Raw genomic sequence first — 15,092 nt, forward strand, 5'->3', positions numbered from 1 at the left:
TGGAGTAAGTTCTGGCTTAGGTAAACCATGAATAATTTCAAATTTGATTTCAGCTCTATCAGTTCCCTAGAAAAGAACGTCACGTTCTGCTATAGTTGTGACATCATCAGTGACGTCACATGTCTGACGACTGTAGAACACGTTGCTATCACCTTGAGTACAGATGTACCGGTAAACAATATAACGGTAGAACTGGTGTCACCCAGTGGAACTCAATCTTTGCTGATTGATAACCAGGTAATTTCATTGAGATCAGTCATATATAGCTCATCCATTGTGCAAGCCAGGAAAAAATAATAATAAATTGATGGTAATTATAAAATAAGATCATAACAAAAACGTTTCAATTATAAATTCTGATTGAGATTCACTGAGAACTGTATAATTATGCAACGAAAAAATCTGAAATGTTTTGAAACAAATATATATATATGATGACTACGAATAAACCATTGTGGCTGAGGAGTAGCCCAGACCTATGAGTTGAGGCATCGGAATAGCAGCCATCGTTTAACCGTGTTCCTAAGAGACGTTCGAGCAACTCACTGGAATAGCGCATTAGTATAACTTTACTATTTCGTGAATATTTCACTTTTTGTTATCTATTTATATCTAGCATATAGAACAGCCGGTGAAGGAAGCCCAACTAATTTCCACGAATTTTTGGGACGAGCTTGCATTTGGAGCCTGGGTTCTTGTTTTACGAAGTAAAGACTTAAACAGTAAGATTGAACGAATAAATTATTATTAATTATCAATTATTTTATCACAAAATATGTGTACTTCGTCACAAATCGTATGTTATTCATCACAAGTCAGCCTGCTTCGTCACAAATCGTGTGATATTTAACATAAAGCATTTGCACATTATCACAAAAACATGTGTGCTTTATCACAAAACATGTGTACTTCGTCACATATCGTGTCATATTCATCACAAAATGTGTGTACTTTATCACAAAATATGTGTACTCTATTACAAAACGTGTACTTTACCACAAAACGTAACTGAATGAAAATTATTTTCAATAGGATAATCCTGTAAAATCGATATCCTCTATATGTACAGCTTAATAAAAATGTAACTAATAACCACTACATGTATTAAGAAATATGTACCATTATTGTCCCCTACCGGTTTAACCGGAGGGGACTTTAGGTTTACCCTCCGTCCGTCTGTCTGTCTGTCTGTCCGCACTCACAGGAGAGTAATTATGTGGCTAGAGGGACAATAGGTAACTGTTTTTTCTCTTTGATGTCATTCATTCCGTAATGCTTTTATGTGGCTATTTTCTTTTGTGTGGTTAAAAAGAACAATAGAGAGAACAATAGAGTAGCCACATAATTACTGTCCTGTGAGAACGTCCGTCTTTCTCTGTCCGCCTGTCTGTCTGTCAGTCCGTCCGTTCACAAAACTTGATCCCGCGATAACGCAAAAAGTACTGAAAATATTTTTATGAAACTTGATATATGGATAGATGGCAGTGTGGGGATTATGCACGTCTTTTTCTTTTCTTCCTATGTTGAAAATTCTGGTTGCTATGGCAACAAATAGTCTGAAAATATGGCAAATTTAACACATAAACTGGATCCAGTGATAACTCAAAAAGTACTGAAAATATTTTTATGAAACTTGAAATATGGATAGATGGCAGTCTGCAGATTATGCACATCTTTTTATTTTCTTCCTATGTTAAAAATTCTGGTTGCTATGGCAACAAATAGCCTGAATTTCAAGATTTCTGATTTAACTTTTTCAGCTTTTTCACTTTCAGTTCTTTATTTCTTTAGGTGTTTACTTCAAACTTTAAATATAAGTTTTTGGTCATCAACCACATCATATGTGACAAGGTTTACAACTCTAGCACAAAAATTATCAGAATTACCTCCCTTGAACTTTGATTTTTGATGAAAAAAACGTCTTTTTTAAATAACTTCTTTATTTCCTAATGTATCTACTTCAAACTTCATATATATGTTACTTATTATCACTCAACATTTTTGGGAAGGTTAAATACTCTAGCAAGACTATTTCCAGAATTATGTCCCCCTTGAACTTTTCGAGAAATTGGTATTTTTTACTGCAACTTCTTCATTCCTTATAAGATTTACTTTAAAATCCCACATCGTAATAATATGACAAGGTTGTATAAACATAATTTCCTTACTAGGCAGGGAAACTTAACACATTACTGTGAAATAGACAAACTTAGAACTCAAAAGATTTAAGTTCATTCGTGTCATTTATTCACTGGTAAAATTGAAATCAGAATGTTGCTAGGGTTCTCACCGGTAGGGGACTTATGGATTGCTTGCAATACTATGATAATTGCTTTTTTATAGAAGTTCGACCTAAATTGTGTTGGGTCGCCGTGAAACTAAACAAACAAATAACAGATAATGAAACCAAAAACAAGTACGATATAACTGGATCTTTGTAAAATATCACAAATAAATAATCAGAGTTTAATGATTTATATTTTTTCTGTGTTTTTCTGAAGTGTTACATTTTATTTCCAGGTACATTTGATTTAAAGGTGATTTCATTAACTTTGTATGGAACCCGTAACAAGACAGTATCCGATGCGGTTAACTTACCTCTAAAACATATCTGTAAAAAATATGATACAGCCGATAATGATATTACAGCTTCTACTGTAGAATCTTCTACAGGTATAATTCCTGACAAGAAAAGCGACAGTGACGATAAATTGAACTTACCTCTTATTGTAGCATTACCCGTGGGTATAGTGATAACGTGTTTTATGCTAGTGTTCATTTGTAAGAGAGGTGGTACTCAAGGACCTGTGTCGGTGTATGGAAAACCGAAAAAGAACCAACAAAAGCAAGAAAAAAAGGGCGTTTTTAATCGACAGATTAGTCAAGACAATAGGTTACATAGACAGGTTAGTCTGCTTCGTGAACACTCTAGACAGTCAGGTGATTCTGATGAGTTGGCAGAAGATATTGAAGGCGAGGAGGCGGCGGCGGAGGCGTTGAATGACGTCATAAATCAAGAGAATGATCTCCATAGACAAGTCAGCTTGCTCCGGCAAAAGTCTAGACTAGCAAGCCCCTCAAAAGTGTTGATAGAAGATGTGTGAAGCGGAAGAGGCTGCAATGAACAATAACATAGTCTGAAATCTTCATGTGGCAATCAGTGTTGAATTATTATATGAATGACCCAAGTTGTTTACCTAATTCGTTTTTCCCCGGGCGTCCAGTTAAGGGGTGACCCCATTTATTTTCCACGTCATTGGCATGATAGGGGTCGAGGAGCATCAGCCTTTCACATGAATATTTGATTCTACCTTATTCGTTTTATTTCTATAAAGACCGACGCACATATATGAGCTGTTTACGATTCGCCATATTGAAATATTCTCATACAATGACGTCACATCGGAAAACATGCTATCACGTGACAAAATAGGTATTTGTAACAGACTGAAAATATTTCAGCCCTGACCGGGGATCGAACCCGGGACCTCTCACTCTCAAGGCGGACACTCTACCACGTCGCTATAAAAGCTAGCTCTATAGCAAGGAAGTATAAGTGCACCCTTATACTGTACCCTACTACATATTACGAAAATTGTCGAAAAATGGCGAAAGCGGCTTCGTGTTTATTACGATTTTACCCGAAATCTACCGATATTTACCAATAAATTAGCCATCCTCGGCCATTTTCAGTATTTATCAAATAACTATTTGACTTGTATGGAAGGAATACAACCTGTATGGGTCAAAATTGAAATTGTTTAAATATCTAGTTTGAAACACGGAATGTGTCTAATGATTGCCCCTTTTTTAATCCCCTTAACCAGTATAGGAGACCAGTGTGCCATTTCGTACAGTCGGACATATCTCTATACTGTAATATGTAGTAGCTCCATTAGTTTACATTTTGATATTAAATTCCCTCAAACTTTGCACAGAGTATTCCAACTCAAACAGGGCAAATCAATAACCACAAATCCAACATGTTAAGAATTTAAAAAAAAAATTATATCATGCTGATGAAAAAGTTTTGTATTTGAAGTGTTGCCAAACTAGTTACTGTGCTCCTGAGTTAGTTGGGTTTTTTTTATAAATCTATTGTAAATATTATTTTTCCATTTTCTTGTAAATATTTTTGTTATTAATCTTGATTTAGGTGTTTTAACAAACTTAGAAAACATAATCTGTGAGCTTGAGGCATATTGTACTGGCATCTACATATTCTGTTTTACAACGGTGTCTAGTCCATTTTTTCCCCTGACGATCTGTGATATTATCAAGGAATTATACTTAGGGCGTTTTTCGTGGTAGTATTAATTATGTTGGCAGTATAATAATTTAGTGGTTGTGAACCTTGAAAGCTTTAATTGTATATAGAAACGTGTAAGTTGATATTTGTAATAATTACTAGTATACTGTACTTTTCAATCATTTCATATATTTAGTCGTGTATTTTGTACATGTATATTAGACGCTGCTGAGTGAAGTTTGTTGTGTTTAAGTTTTACTGACGCGTAAATGGCATAAAATGTTAGATAGGAAAAATGATAGTATTTTATTTGCATAAGTACGATGCTGAATGGTTTTTTTTACATATATTAGCCGCGTCACGACAAAACCAACATAGTGGGTTTGCGACCAGCATGGATCCAGACCAGCCTGCACATCCGCGCAGTCTGATCAGGATCCATGCTGCTCGCTCTCAGTTTCATTTCTTGTTTTAGTGTTTGTAACCTGATCAGACTGCGCGGATGCGCAGGCTGGTCTGGATCCATGCTGGTCGCAAACCAATTATGTTGGTTTTGTCATGGCGCGGCTCATATTAACCACTGCTTGAGTGTTGTTTGAGCTAATGTTATGTTTTTAAATGTTACAGTATAAGTCTTCCAGCAATATAATATTGATGCATTGTTTTTCTTCTTAATTTTTGCAAGCTACAGTATGCACTTCTTAAGATATTTTCAAAGACATGATTATTTAAACTGTATTCCTTTTGTATTTTAGAAAAATGAAGAACCATTTAACATAACTCTGATACAATTTAGTTAACTAAAGTCATGTAGAAATTCAGAATAAAGCCAAACCTGTGCAAAAGGAACGGCTGTGCGTTAAAAGAAATCTGCCTTTTCAGAGGCTAAATATATATATAACTTCCTAACTTAAGCAATTAAAAAAGGCAAATGGTACCTGTTTAAAGCGACCAGGTATCACAAATGAAAGAGTGGTCTTTAAAGACCGGTTTGAATGTATTTGAAAACTTGTTCTTAATATTTTTTTTGCATGTAAGATTTTACTATTCTTTGAAATTACTAATATAATACCTCATTTTCTTTCTATTTTTTTTGTCATGACAACAAATTCATTAGTTTAAAAATTTTAAATGCATAACTTTTAATTTTTGAAATAACAAGTTTTACAATATTATTGTAAATAATATCATAGTTTTAGAGGTATTGCATTGTCCGTATACTGTCTCTCATTGCACTGTTTGCTTCTCATAGTTCTATACATTTTAATTTGTAAATCAGAAATTTAAAATGTATACAGGAAAAAAAAACACATTTACATTTTTGTTGCATGACTTTTCTTGTTTACTAAGTGGCCTAAATTTGACTTTTGTACTTGTATTATAGCCAAAATGAAGTTGTAAACATGTCTGAGGGCAAGACTCATTGTCAACACTGTTTTACATTATGGCCTACTCCACATGTGTGTGACAAATCGGACAATTGAAGGTCATATAAGGTCATCATCCGAAAACAGTGTTAGTTAGCTCTTGTAAACAACATACATGTATTGTATATAACAAAGGATTGAGTTTATAATGTAGACAACAGTGAACATGTTTTAATGTTTTATCTAGGTTTTTGATGAACTTATTGCACCAAATATCTTAAATAGACGTGTCCATCTTTCAGTCTGGACAAATTTTCAAATATGTACTGACTGAACAGAGGACAGACAGGGCAGGTCATGGTCAACATGCCGGCTTATCTTGGTCGGAACTGATGGCATTGCAATTGGTATAGATTCTGCCCCCGCTAGCAGCACACTAATGGTTTTGATGTGAACATGTTTATAATTCACTCATTCAATGTCAAAAGTATGGGAAGGTCAATCTGCAAGTATTTGCATTGTGCTCAGACTATATGGTATTGACCGACAGATTTCCGTATTTTATTTGTGATATCCCAACCTTTCATGGTGGACTAATCCAAAATGTCTGTTTTTGTTTTTTCAAGAATCAACAAGTTACATGCTTTAGAAAAGAAACGTCCGTGGAAAGTGTTTTCAAATTCTAGCCTGATAATATTTTGCTGTTAGTTTTTGAAGTACATGTCAACAGAAATACATTATGTGAGCATGTACATGATACACCAATTATGAAAAATAGTATTAATTATTTTCAACCTAATTTTTAGATATCATTATTCTCTTTCATTGCAGGGTTCTTTTTCCATAGTCATTGTTATTTAAATTTGTAAGTTTGAAGTATTGTATTTTTTTTGGTGTTAAGTCATATATGATCAGTGTTATGTATTTTATTTCTATATTGTAAGCATTAATTTTTTACTTTACACTGTTTTTTTTTAATAGTTTATCTAGTTAACACACGGGTACATAGGGAAAATATTATATTTTTTTAATATTACAATTACGTTGCGGTGGCAAATGAATCATATCATCCCAAAATCAGGAATGAACTTATAATACGAGAAAATGATATAGCGATTGCATCGATTAGTCATTGTTAACACTTAAAACACATTTGCTTAGATACATTACAGCATGAAAGAAAAATGCATTATTACTTTTCATCGAATCACGCGAACTTCATTCATTTAAGTCTTTTGCATTGTTGGTAATATTTTTCTCACGTTTCATAAATATTACATCGGTGCCGTCTATGCAAAGTAGGCTGAAATTATAGCAGGGATATCAATGGTGTCTTTTAGCGGTTACGCGAAATACCGGAAATAACTGGAAATACATTGAATAACTTGAAATACCGGTTACTAGTGAACACACTTAAAATGTATAACAATATATTTCAAAATTTTGTTATTGTATTTCTTTAATTGTAGGTGTAGGAATTATATTCTGAAAAAAGTATGTAAAATTATAAAGTAGCAAGTGGTTTCTGGTACTTTTTGGTGGTTTCCGGTATTATCTGATGCTTCCCGGTATTTCGTGTGACCCTCTTTTTCTGTATCGTCTGCCATGTCAGTATTGTAAATACAATGTATTTTCATTGTTTATTTTTCATTTATTTACATGCTGATCGCTATGTAACTTTGTGTTAAGTATTAGGGTTTTTTTTCTATTATATTTTTTCATGTACTGTAGTATTAAATTTTTGGTATTTCACAATGTTGCACATTCAATGTTTTTCAAACAATTTCAATACTAAAATACTAATTATTGTAATCAGTGTACTTAGAAATGCGAGTCTCATTTTTTGTGTTTCTGTATAAATTAGATAAATACAAAAAATGCAATAAAACAGAGCAACTTTCGAAGCACATGCAGAATTATTTCTTATTACTTTTTAATGCTATAAACGTTGCTTTGTGCTGCGTAACAGTGTTTATCTATTGCTATCTTATGGAATAAAGAGGACATTTTCATTTTAAAAAATGCACGTGTAACTATTAACAAGTTTTTTTAATGAAAATAATTTAAAATTCCATTCTTTTCTATCATAAAATGTTAAAATGTTAACTTAAGATACCATATTTACTGTATATACAATATCAATTTTGACATTAGCAATTTCCAAGATATTCTATGTTTAAGTAAATTTATATTTTATAATGAATTTAAAAAAAAGTTGTAACCCAAATAACTTTGCTTGGGTTATGCCTTATATATAAATTTTTTTTATTAAATCTTAAGTTTTGAACGTTGTTGCAAATATCAAAGGTGTATATACATTTACTTTTGTCATTTTCCTTTATTCTTTTATAAGAGCATATGTTTTTGCTGAAGAAAAAAATAATCAAGATGAAATAAGTCGACAATGAAGGACTTTTATGTAATGTAATGATAAATAAATAAATTGATTTTCCAAGTTTTATATTGTTTTTTTCCATTTTATTCAGTATTGCAATTCTTGCTGATATTTTATTATGAAATATTTTGAACATATTTCAGACTGCATGAAATTATTTGCACACAGCAGTATCCCCAGTCATATAGCAATGAAATTGACCGTTTTTTGCGACATGTAAATAAACCAACCAAATTTATAACCTACGTGTAGTAATCATTAAATTTTAGCTTTCTGTAACCGCCACAGCAATCTGTCATCACCATCACCGGTATTACGGTGTGGTGTTGGTAGTTTTCACTCCGGCTCACGACAGTTAGTCACACACTGTTCAGCCATCTTACCGGCACTAGTTGCTTTCACTTTCGCAAGGAACTGAAACTTCTGTACATATATCAGAGCCGAGGTATACTGAGAATAACCATAGATCAATCACAACGAAAGTGACCTGCACCGTCCGGGAATCGAACCCGAGTCGCCCGATTCACAGTCTAACGCTCAACCTATTGGGCTATCCGGACGGATTTTTGGTTATACGGTGTGGTGTAGAGGTGACTTAAAACCCAAACACTTTAAGTTACATAATATGTTCCAGCAAGAAAAAAAAACAGGATGTGAATATATTTGATATTATACTGTATTCTGTATTACCTATCAATTATTCGTGCCTTACAACATTTTCTTTCAATAAATCTTTAGCTAAATACAATATCCGTATAACGAATACTAGTATATGTGACAAGTTCTGTGATTTTTCTTTTATTATTTTAAAACAGGTTTGTCGGCTTTCTGTTGGATAAAATATTGTTCAAAATGTGTAGAAATACGGGAATAACAGATACACAAATATAATAAGATGGTTGTTTTAATGATAGGTTACTAAATAATCTTTTCTCGCAAGGAGAAGTGTCGTCATGGTTACAGGTTGGTTACCATGTCTACTGGCGATCAATGCGCCAGTGATTTTCAGTACAAGTAACGCTTTTTTTAAAACCTTAGACATCTGACTAATAGCATTTCAATCTGTTCTATGAATGTTCGTTTTAACAAAATGTATTTCTTCGTCAACAGTTTGTTAAATTAAATAAAAGTTATTGTTAATGGACGAAATATCTGATATTTAAGTTGGATGTTTGTGATTTATCCAAGGTTACAACATAAACTAGTTATTCCAGGATCCTCTACGCCGTTTTTCGCCGCTCTATGAAGGCTATTAAACACTTTTTCAAGGTCGTTAAGATTCATTGACCGAAGCTCTAAAAGCTTTTGCTGCAGAATTCCGGGGTCAACGCGTACATCCGGTGTCGTCTGCTGTCCGGTGTGCGGTAATGGCGTCGGTAAACCAGGGGAAATAACTGGTTTAGACGTTGATCCGTGTACTGACGAGTTCTCCTCCTTTAAACGGTTCAAATATTTGTCATAGTGTAAAAACTGTTCTAATAGATTTATTGTAAGGTTTAAAAGATACTCTTTCTCGTAGTCTTCAAAAGATGTTTCATTACTCTGTGTTTTATTAATAAGAATTTCAGGTGTCTCGTTTGTGTTGACAATGTGTCGTTTATCTCGGACGCCGGTTACGTCTTCAACTTGTGACTGGTCGTTGTCCGTTATCTGTGACACAATGACTTGATCTTCATCTGTAAAATATATAAGATATGTATAATAAGATTTTAAATAAGCAAGTACATAAAATTATAACATGAACTAACTGTGTAAACATGCATACCAGAACTCGTATAATACTGCACGTTTTATAACGTCGTTTTTAATTGGATAATCGTTACGTTAATATATAAGCTATATACACGGCTGCCGTCCATTAAAGATTTGATCTCATTTTTTTTCTCTTCTTTTTTTAAAGAAAAATAGATAAATAACAGATAAATACAAATTTCGTCTACAAGAGGATGGTTAAGTGCATCTGGAAATATACATGTACAATATTTCAAAATGGTTTTCATTTGCAATGGTCGATCTGCTGACGTCATTTACAATATTTCACAAGGACAAGTCATATTTTACACAACATTTCACCTAGACCGTCCTTCCTTACATAAAGTTGAAAGGGACCAAAATACGTCTTTGACTTTATAAATCTGATTTATCAAATCACGTGAGAATAGCCAGGTGTCCCCTTCATTGATAATTTCTATCATACTATATTAATATTTATCATACTATGTACAAATGCTCATTCATGTTTCAAATTTTAATCTCTATATTTCATTGTTAGTACAAAATACTAGTAATTGTACGCTTTTTCAGGTTGTTCGTGCCCTATTTTACCGTCCCCGCTAGGCAAGACAAGCGTTTGCAATGTTTTGTTCAATCTTGCAATTATGTTTCATCAAAGCATACAACATTATTTATTTAAATGTAATTCCGTATTGGAAATTATAAACACTTCTTGAATTATACAGTATATAAATAAAATTATATCACCAACAAAATAAAAGATGCATTTGTTTCAATGTTATGAATTTTAATTATCATAACTACTGAAGAAGCATAATAAAGCGAAACGTGTATTGATAAATTGTATTGGTTTGTAAGTCTTTCTTATCATACCATTTTAATTGTAACTTCTAACAAATATTTACGATTGCAATTATTATTAAAACAATTATTTAGGAAACATGTACGTTACCAAATAGCAATTAATTAGTAATTTTACAATGTTTGTCTAACTCGTGGTATAAAATTTAAATTGCATTTGTTGTCATCAAACACGTATTTTACGAGAAATAATATCTTAACAGAACAAAACCTAAATTCACGATTTTTCAAATAATCAGTTATGAGGCATCTTTTTATGAAAATGTAAAATCTGGTGAAGATTTTGGGGTTCAGCTTTGTTATGCAAACACCCAATTCATACTGTTTTTCACTTTCATGAGTAATTCTGATTAGATATTTAGAGAATCTATCTTAGGCATTTAAAAATGATATTGCAATGTGTAGAAAAGAGTATGAAATTCTAACAAATGCGATGATTATAATATACTTACTTGAATTTAAAATATCCGACTTGAGTCCGGTATTTCCGGGCGCTGGCATAGCATTTATTCCCGCCGTTATAACGAGCACGGTTGTTACCCATACCCTTTGATACATCAGCATTGTTTTGTTCTTGTAGTCGCACTTATAGAAATATGCAAATGTGTCCAAATGCTTTCGCGTTTTAACTTAACGAATAAACTTTTTTTTCAGAGAATACCCAGCATACAAAAAATCAAATTGTGATCATGCTCACTTTTGTCCAAAGCATTTCAAGCTTTTATAAGTTTGCGATGCAGCAAACTTTTGAACAAATACTTCAGTTCATTCAATATCGGTCCAAATATCTTTATGTCTTTATTCCAAATGTTTATCAATCTGTTTGTTATTGACAAATATTTCCGTTAACAAAATTTGTGCGCAGTTTCTTTCTATTATATTGTTATATCTTAGATTTTGAAATCAGAAATTTAATTAAAAATGATAGCGAGAAGATGTTATTATCGTTGACAATGGCACGAGTTTATGGCAGTACAAGGGAACTGAGGCCTACTTTAATACCTTTACAATGGCTAAGGTCAATCTCGTGAGTCGTCTGCTAATACGTAAGTGCATTGCGTACATAAACACACAGTAATTGAACTCGTCTTAACAACTAGAATATGTACTAGGCTTCTGCCGTGATGCAACAATTGTTGAGACCACATTTCATGCCGTGAGCTTCCGAGTATTCATAAGGTTGTTTGGCGTTGTTTTCGTAAAGTAACTAAATATAAACGGTGTGCAGTGGGTGGTATACGTATATTCACAGATAGCCGGTCACGAGAATATATATCACACCACAATGTTTACAAGTACAATCTGAAACACCTTTAACTGTTTGGGCAAAGGAAGTGACTAACTCATCCGTTGTCGCACATTTCAAAACCCGAATGTGTAAACAATCTTCATTCAAGAAAAATATATACTATTTTCATTGTAGCTGATAAGTTAAAAATAGCTTTTATGAGAATAAAAACCAAACTGGAGAAGAATACATTTTTTTCTTTTTTGATTCAAAACAGTATGAAAATAACACACACAAATCATTACTTATGTTTTGATGTTTTAAGGACTAAATAAATTTGACAAATTTCATAAGCTTATTTTAAGTACATTGACAAGCATTCTAGATATCTCACTACTTAGCTGTTGAATGTAGGTATTTTAATTTTAATTATTATGAATAAAGAGGCACTTTATAACTTTTATACTTCGTGTAATCACATTGATGCATCGAGTTCGTAATCATGAAATTTACCTTAACTTCGTGGCACATTATTCAATAATAGTATAATTCTAAACAATAATATTTAACTAAAAATAAAATAATAAATTTATCACAGTAGATATACTATCACAGAGTTGCTTAAAGTGAGATATTATGCTCATTTTTTCGCGGTGAAGTTGAGCTGAAATGCATGTAACTATTTATTTCAAAAGATTGACTATTATATAATAGTTATTGAACAATAATTGACAAAACAAAAAGTTCTAAGGATAAAATATTAAAACTGCCTGTAATGAAAAGACTTTCCCACCCTTTTTAAAAAATTAACATTATTCATACATTTAAATTACGCATAGAATATACGTACAGAATTTTAGGATAGTCACTTTATGTAAATGAAATTAAGTATGGCAAAATGTGAAGCTAATTTCACTTTTACCTGCATACTCATACTTACACTTGGATGGGCATAATGTGACAATGAGCATATTAAAAACATATGAGCCGCGTCAAGACAAAACCAACGTAATGCGTCTGCGACCAGCATGGATCCAGACCACCCTGCGCATCTGCGCAGTCTGATCAGGATCCATGCTGTTTGCTATCAGTTACTCTACTTGTAATAGTGTTGGTAAGCGAACAGCATGGATCCTGATCAGACTGCGCGGATGCGCAGGCTGGTCTGGATCCATGCTGGTCGCAAAACCATTATGTTGGTTTTGTCGTGACGCGGCTCATATATCTTCAGTCCTAATCTTATCATATTTATAAAAAAAAAGATTAAAATCTTTATTCAGTATTTTTAATGCCTACAAGTTTTCAAAAATATTTAAATGTCGCTATAGAAAAAATCTAAAGTGGACGCGGTAACGGATTACTGTTTCCTAATACATGTTGTATTATTATTGACTGCTCAAAATGTTTTTTTTTTCTACATGGCATTATTTTTGTTTTTGAGTTATGGAACGAAATATTTGTTTAAATGTCAATTTAAATATGATCACTTTAATTGCTAGATCGCACTTGCATGATGGCAAACAAATTAACATTAACATAAATTAAAATAATCCATGCTGTCTTAATAAAAGAAAAAAAAATTAGTTTCCTGCAGCTCATCCCACATGTGTTCTATCCCAAATGGCAATGGATTGCACCGTGTGCTTTTAATAAGATGGAAATGTGCATTATGCAGGTTTCAAACTCACTAGGTGTTTCCGGTAAAAGTAACACAAACGGTGACTTTAGCATCGATGCACTGTAGGAGCACATTTGTCTCGGAACACATTTGTCTTACGAAGTAAGACCGATGTGTTCGTAAACATTCATATTTACGACTAATTGGAAATGAGACAGATGGGTTCGACACACAATAGAAAGGACACTCGAAGCACATTTGTCTCACATATTTTCCATAAAATTCTGAAAAAGTAATGTAATCTGTATACCGGCTACCAGCCAATCTTCTGTGTTTTCTGTATATATAATACCGTTTGGAGGTCAATTCCGGTCAGTCAAAAACTTCCTGCCTCTGCATAGGAGTCATATATTAAATTAAAAAAATATCCCTGTTCTGCATCTCACAATGAAAATGTCTACAAGTGCAGCATCCAGAACCTAAACATATATGCAGCAAATCTAATCTTATCGTTATCAATTGTGATACGTCTATTTTCAATGCTTAAAGATTTTTTTAGATTATTTATGGCACTAGAAATATTCTTAGCAAAAACAAGGTAGTATCTACGGTGGCATAAAGGGGACATAGAATTTTCTTATTTATTACGTGCGCACACAATAGCTTTTCCGTGGCCACGTGATACTGTTAAATACCTATTACGTGCGTACTGCGTACTGTATTGCGCATTTGGACCCTGACCTGGATCCTCGCATGAATAGTTCGACGCCCCGTGTATGTGTCGAACCTACGGCGGTTAGGGGCAAGTGGTTTTTTGAAATCACTCGGCAACGGAGGCCCTTAAATGATCCATGGTAGAAATAAGAAGACCATTACACACGTATTTCGTTTTCATCAGAAATATATGTATAAAAAGTCGTCATTTTCCAAGAATTGCGGCTTTCAGATTCGCCATTGAAAAGACACTTACAACATGCATGAGTTCCTTAAATAATCCGGGTAATGCCATAATTATGGAATATCGGGCCACTCAGAATCGAGCGAGACGCGACATTCCAATGAGACACGAAGCGAGGCACGATATTGTAACAGGAGATCTCGCAATGTCGAAGTATCCCGTACCAAGAGATTTCAGAAATAAATAAATTTTTACTTCTTTAGATAGGACAAGTATGAATATTCAAATAATGATTTCTGAGGGGGTTAGATGCTTGTAACCCAAAAAAAATCGCGAAAAATGTGAAATAATCATAAAAGTAGCAAAATGTAAACAATGTAGTACTTTGACTTCAATACATAATTCTAAATCTCTTCAACTGTACAAACTGCAAAAAAGCAGCAGATGAAATATTCTTCAGATAATTAGCCAATGAGTAACGTTTTGGAGCTAAAAAGTATACCAAAGAGGAATAAAATAAAACATTTCTCAGGCATAATGGGCCTTTAAGTGATTTTATGTAGACTATAAAGGGAATACTACTTAGCGGTATATGACCTGGTCTCGCGTCGTCGAACGGGAAACGAAGCGAGACGCGAGATTTCGCGAGACGCGAGATTTCGGCGAAATGCGAAACGAGTCACGGTATTGTATCATTCAATATCAACCGATTATGGTGTTCCGTTTGGACATAAGTAACATT

The 15,092-nt window shown here is 33.3% G+C and overlaps 2 protein-coding genes across 2 annotated transcripts; one reads left to right on the top strand and one right to left on the bottom strand.

Annotated features, from left to right (window-relative positions):
* Positions 1-12: 12 nt before the first annotated feature.
* Positions 13-3,439, top strand: LOC132729842 (uncharacterized). The gene is made up of 3 exons (XM_060715678.1): positions 13-237; positions 617-722; positions 2,521-3,439. Exons 1-3 carry the CDS (start codon positions 28-30, stop codon positions 3,102-3,104), a joined length of 900 nt encoding a protein of 299 aa, XP_060571661.1. The 5' UTR covers positions 13-27; the 3' UTR covers positions 3,105-3,439.
* A 5,458-nt stretch (positions 3,440-8,897) lies between these two features.
* Positions 8,898-11,585, bottom strand: LOC132729848 (uncharacterized). The gene is made up of 2 exons (XM_060715691.1): positions 11,059-11,585; positions 8,898-9,687 (listed from the first exon to the last, which is right to left on the bottom strand). The coding sequence occupies exons 1-2, from the start codon at positions 11,168-11,170 to the stop codon at positions 9,191-9,193; spliced, it is 609 nt and encodes a 202-aa protein (XP_060571674.1). The 5' UTR covers positions 11,171-11,585; the 3' UTR covers positions 8,898-9,190.
* Between the last annotated feature and the right edge of the window lie 3,507 nt (positions 11,586-15,092).

Source organism: Ruditapes philippinarum, unplaced genomic scaffold (assembly GCF_026571515.1).
Source record: "Ruditapes philippinarum isolate M1 unplaced genomic scaffold, ASM2657151v2 ctg2896_1_1_1_1, whole genome shotgun sequence".
NCBI classification, from domain to species: domain Eukaryota; kingdom Metazoa; phylum Mollusca; class Bivalvia; order Venerida; family Veneridae; genus Ruditapes; species Ruditapes philippinarum.